Source organism: Bidens hawaiensis, unplaced genomic scaffold (genome assembly GCF_021521415.1).
Source record: "Bidens hawaiensis isolate Kalapana, Puna unplaced genomic scaffold, B.hawaiensis_p1.1 tig00077789_1, whole genome shotgun sequence".
Lineage (NCBI taxonomy): Eukaryota > Viridiplantae > Streptophyta > Magnoliopsida > Asterales > Asteraceae > Bidens > Bidens hawaiensis.
The window spans coordinates 247-5,808 of NW_027503381.1; the positions used below are offsets into that span (position 1 = coordinate 247).

The following is a 5,562-nucleotide window of genomic DNA, read 5'->3' on the forward strand; positions in this document are numbered from 1 at the left end:
ATGGCCGGTTGTCTCTTCCAACTCGCGACACACGGGACAATCTACAGAATCCACAATAATATTTCTTTTTACCAGTAACGTCAAAAGCGAGAACCTATCCAACTCTACCCGCCAAGCTAGAATTCCCACTCTCCATTATACAGAGTTGAACCGGTTTTGACAAAAGCATGAACCCCGGGACTTGACCTGTCCGAACCTAATCTTCTCTAGTATATTTAGGCACCACCAAGGCCTCCGTAAACCCGTAGATTAGTCCGTGGAGACACACAACGCAAGGCGAAATGAGGAAGTTCGATCCATGGCCCGTGTTCTTCAAAAGGGAGTTCAATCGTAACTGGCCGTTCCTGGCGGGGTTCGCCATCACAGGAACCATCATCACCAAATTCTCCCTCGGCCTTACTGGTCAGTTTTCATCCCATCACCTGAATTCGGAGGATTTACTAATCTTAAATAATTAATTAATTGTAACAGAGGAAGACAGGAAAAATTCAGTCTTTGCCCAAAGGCACAAGAGGTAAGATACCATGCCCCTAATATTTGTAACCCTAGATTTGACTATTTGATCCTACTTATTTTGATCGATTCATCGGATTGTTATTTATATCTAATTTTCCAAGTATACATATACCAAGTTTTATATATACAAAATTCTCAATTTTGATCGATTTTGACTAAATAGCGATTAATCGGTGGAGCACCGCGATTAATCAGCGCCTAGGCGGGGTTTTTACAACTACGACTGAGGCGCCGTTGGATGAACATAAAGATTCGGTCCATAGTTGGGTTTGAATTAAATAAAAGTTATTAATTTTAGGGTTCAATGTGACCGGTAATTTTTCAGAACACAATGCAATATTTTATTTTACCTAAATGCAAATGCGTCATAACTGAATTACAATACAGTCGAATTAGCTAGTAGTAAAAAAAGATTATTGTATAGCTGCATAATTTGGATTGTTATCATCAACTTGATCTGTGTTCAGATAATTCATTCTTTCACTTTCGTAGGCACATGATATATTTGTGACATGTCTGATATCTTTTGGTTGTTATGCTTCTTGCAGTTGAACATGCTCTATGCTTAAGCGAAAATGGGTGATTCATAGGCTGCGGTAATGATGCAAGTATTGGTACATTGGTTTATGTTGTTTCCAGTAGTAATAAAGATCTAAGATTGCAGCTTCTTGATGAACTTGCATCATGATTCAGTATGCTTCTTGTTTTTGAATGTTTTCAGACTTGCTTTTTAATTGGCATTTGTTTTGTGAACTGTTATGAAGGCTTCATCGGAAGTCTAGTTGAATAACAAAATCATTAAGTTTCAAGTGCTGCGTGTGTTGCTATGAAAGTATTATTGCCTCTTATGGATGGGTTCCTTTTTGAAAACTATCATTAACCATCTAACTTGATTTCTGCTTTGAATACGCCTCCATGATAGATGGTAAAAAACTGTTTTTAATAACGTTTGCCAGTACTACTTTGTACATCGTAAGACCATTATGATTAAAACGGGTACACGGTTATAGTTTTTTATGGTTAGTACGTCTACTTGGGTTGTTAAGTAACAGTTTCTGTATATTGTTAGTATCTTGTCATAATATTTACACCAGCATGTATATAAACATTTTATGACATATTAGAGGATTGCTACAATAGAATGTAAATAAAGTGTTTTGAGTGCAAGAGAAACATTGTCCAGGGGTGAGGAGTGGGTCCACCTGCCCGGCCTTGGACCGGAATCAAAAGTAGGAAGATGGGGAAACAAAAACCCGAGAATCAGGTCTTAAGCATTTGGATCGGTCTTGGTTGTAATGGTATTTCTTGTTTTCTAATAACTGGTTCCAGGCAGGATAAATCAGCATCATCAGGTTTCAACACTACAGTAGTACAGTATGCCACAAGAAAGGGTTAAGCAAAACAAACATTTGGTGGGCATGATTGCATGAAAGTAAACAAAAACAAAGATATTTGAACTTGTCTTGACAGCAGTTCATGGATGTAATAAATCAACACAAATAACCATATATTTACATCTAAGTTCATGAAAGAAACAAAAAATCAAACTACCATTTGATCTCCAAATTGCTGCGACTTCTGAACTATTGCTGCTGTCAGAGGGATAAGTAGAGGAGCAATTGTGATGAATGAAACCATACCTGAACACCCATTGTTTCTCTTAAAGCAGCAATGTAGGTGCCAATTTTGAATTAAATGGTTGCATTCTGACTAGGATCGAACCACCAACAGTACATGAGTTGGTTAATACTTAAATAGGTTTACACGGGTCAGCTCCCCTCTTATTGCAACTTTTATGTAATGTGTTTTGACTGGAACATTTAAAATCATTTATATACTCACAATAAAAGAGACTAGGATACACCCGAATAAATATTACTATTTTGTTCACAATGAGTATAAACGTCTCAATATAGGGTGATTAAGAATTCTCAAAACTGCCCAAAAACCTCTAACAGGTCCTATAAAAAAGCTTGAATTAACATATTTACAAGTCGTTTGACATCCTCATTGTGTTTAAAAGTAGAAACAGTACGCCAGATGCCCTTACTAATAAATTATTAGACGCAAGGTCTCTAGCTCCGCATATGTCATACTAGCAACTTGAATAGATGAAATTCTTAACAAATTATTCAATAAAATTTCAAAGATTTCCTCGTTGATAACAAACAGAAAAGCCAATTGGCTAAAGAAACATGTAAACTGACCCCTTCTATGGGACCAAGTAAAGATACAACAAGTATAGAAAACAAAACAAACATCTGGAAAATCCAGATATCATTGTGGGCTTGCTGTTTTACTTATAGCTTATAGCTTCTTTGCAACCCCGAGCCTCAGCCTAAAATCAGCTTCCATGAGCGGAAGCCCATCACGCAGTTTGATCTTCAGCTCCCATCCAAGTAACTTCTTCGCATTTGTGATGTCGGGTTTCCTCTGTCTTGGATCATCTGGTGTGTTTTCCACCATCTTAATCTCTATTTTAGGGTTTATAAGCTGCATTTCAACATATATATCATTAAAATCAAATGGAATTTGTTCAAAATATAGTAATTTTTTTTTCAAATGAACTAAAGAACCAACCTCTTTCACTGTCTCAGCAAGTTCAATCATTGTAAATTCACCGGGATTACCAATGTTGATTGGTCCAGTGTTCTCCCCTTCCATTAGCCTAATAAGCCCATCAACCTATTACCATTACAAAAAGTCAACATTTGACCATGATCAATTAATCAGTTATATCATACATGCATAATCATATTATTTTTCAAGATACCATATCAGAGACGTAACAGAAACTGCGAGTTTGGGTTCCAGGGGCCTGAACAGTCAAAAGTTCATCACTGCAAGAATTTAACCCAAATTATATTAACAGATTATTAAAATGAAAATTATCAACTTTGATCAGGATGGAACACTAACCGAAGTGCTTGAGCTATAAAATTACTCACAACACGCCCGTCATCAATATTCATCCGGGGTCCATACGTGTTGAAAATACGAGCAATTCTTATTTCTGTAAAAAATTGAAAAAAAGAATTAGACACACATTGACTTGGTCAACTATCATTATACATTTGTGAATATGTAATAACAACATGCTACCTATTCCATGTTCTGTGATAATCAAACATCAAAGTCTCTGCCACACGTTTTCCTTCATCATAGCAACTACGGACTCCTGAAATACATTAAAAAGCAAAAATAAATTTCATGGTTTAAATAGGCATGAAATATTGGATATACATAACGGCGTATCGGCATGGACTTACCAATCGGGTTGACATTACCCCAGTAACTCTCGGGTTGGGGATGCACAAGAGGATCACCATACACCTCTGAGGTTGAGGTAAGCAAAATCCTAAAAGGTATAAATTAATATCTTAAATAAGTCTAATTTGAATCTTAAATATGAACTAATAAAATAAAATAATATTCCAACCTTGCCCCAACTCGCTTTGCAAGACCAAGCATGTTTAGTGTGCCAATCACATTTGTCTTTATTGTCTGTCACACGTTACACATCCATTAAGGTTCCATTTATAATCATATAACTAAAATAAAATGGATAACCGGAGGCGTTAAATGAAAATACCTTTACAGGATTGTGCTTATAAAAAATTGGTGAAGCAGGGCATGCAAGATGGTAAATTTGATCAACCTCAACTAGCAATGGTTCAGTGACATCTCGGATGGCCAATCCACTTTTTAAGATTGTCTTTTGAGCCAGTGAAATAGTTATCAGCAACGATGACCTGAGATAAGATGTAAAGTCCCTGTGATATAATACCAGAAGATGTACTATTAACGATAATACTTTGTTAAGAAAATGACCGACCTCATTCTTTTCATTTTCCATGAGTTTATCCACTAGGTGAGAGCCGATAAATCCAGCACCGCCAGTAACCAATATCCTCATATTTGACTGCAACAGTATTTGCAGTAAGCATATGCACAAAATAATTATATTAATCCTGCAACACGTATAATACCTGAAAGAATTTGGAGTTACGAAGAGGAGAAGGGGTCGGAGGTGGTTTTGTAGCTTTATGTTCTCCATTTGAAGCAGTAGTATTTGCCATTTTCAAAAGCTGATTTCTGCAATAAAGTTTAAAATAAAACTTGAGCAAATGGTTTATTTCCTGTGAAAACTGAACTAATACAACAAGTTTGACTGCAAATCAACTGAAGATTACATTGATAACAGTAGAAAATAAATAAATGCTGATCATTAAATAGACTCACACAAAATTTGACCTTCAAATTTTTAAAAAAAAAGGCAATCACCTCTGTCCCAAAAATTCCAATTTTTTAATAGCTACTCTAAACCATTGAAATAATGATATTTATCAAAATGTGTCAGTTTTTAATTATCAATTCTAATAATAATATTGGGCTCATATATCGAAACCATAACTGGATTATTCTAAAACTTAAATGGAGTAAATGATAGAGCACACAAACAATATAAGATTCAAAGAGTCAAGTAAACTTCAAAACCAATAAGATAAAGTTATACCTGAGTGAGTTTAGTTGTGTCTGTGTGAGAATTCACAGATGCAAACAAGCCATCATATAAAGAAGGAAAAAATATACAATCTCACCAAACGATGGCAGCTGGAATTTAGATTATTATTATTATTAAAAAATATATCACCAAACGAAACGCTTTGAAACCACGTTATGCATAGGAACCTAATGATGGGTTCTCGATAACAAACAGCAAAAACATATAAAAATGAATAATGATAATAATAATAATAATAAGGCTGAGGGGTGTGGGGGGCGCGAGAGGGGGCGCGAGTGGGGGCGCCAGCCAATAATATTGTGACGTGTGGCAGAGAGAGAAACTTGATAAGATGGGTGTTGGTAGTGGTGCTCGCGCCCCGGGCCATGGTGTGGAGGGGCGCGAGCGGTTTTTTTTTTTATTTTTTTATAAATGTATTAAAAAAACGTATTATTAAAAAAACTCATAAATTATTTAAAAAAACACACATTAATTAAAAAAACACATTAATATCTAAAAAAAAAATTAAAGTACTAAAAAAA

General features: G+C 35.5%; 1 protein-coding gene and 1 pseudogene across 2 annotated transcripts; one reads left to right on the forward strand and one right to left on the reverse strand.

Moving 5' to 3' along the window:
* Nucleotides 1-256: 256 nt before the first annotated feature.
* On the forward strand, nucleotides 257-518 carry LOC143606868 (ATP synthase small subunit 6, mitochondrial-like). The gene is made up of 2 exons (XM_077082494.1): nucleotides 257-402; nucleotides 472-518. The coding sequence occupies exons 1-2, from the start codon at nucleotides 282-284 to the stop codon at nucleotides 516-518; spliced, it is 168 nt and encodes a 55-aa protein (XP_076938609.1). The 5' UTR covers nucleotides 257-281.
* A 2,155-nt stretch (nucleotides 519-2,673) lies between these two features.
* On the reverse strand, nucleotides 2,674-4,622 carry LOC143606869 (UDP-glucuronic acid decarboxylase 5-like; annotated as a pseudogene). Its single transcript, XR_013148833.1, has 10 exons — nucleotides 4,506-4,622; nucleotides 4,352-4,438; nucleotides 4,109-4,268; nucleotides 3,956-4,020; nucleotides 3,786-3,874; nucleotides 3,619-3,694; nucleotides 3,436-3,529; nucleotides 3,290-3,356; nucleotides 3,097-3,201; nucleotides 2,674-3,009 (listed from the first exon to the last, which is right to left on the reverse strand). The product of XR_013148833.1 is annotated as a UDP-glucuronic acid decarboxylase 5-like (transcript).
* Nucleotides 4,623-5,562: the final 940 nt, after the last annotated feature.

Bases quoted from the DNA above. Each gene is read 5' to 3' on its own strand.
- LOC143606868 (XM_077082494.1), top strand. From the start codon at position 282: ATGAGGAAGTTCGATCCATGGCCCGTGTTCTTCAAAAGGGAGTTCAAT. The intron at 403-471 runs GTCAGTTTTCAT...TAATTGTAACAG, and splicing joins ATTCTCCCTCGGCCTTACTG to AGGAAGACAGGAAAAATTCA.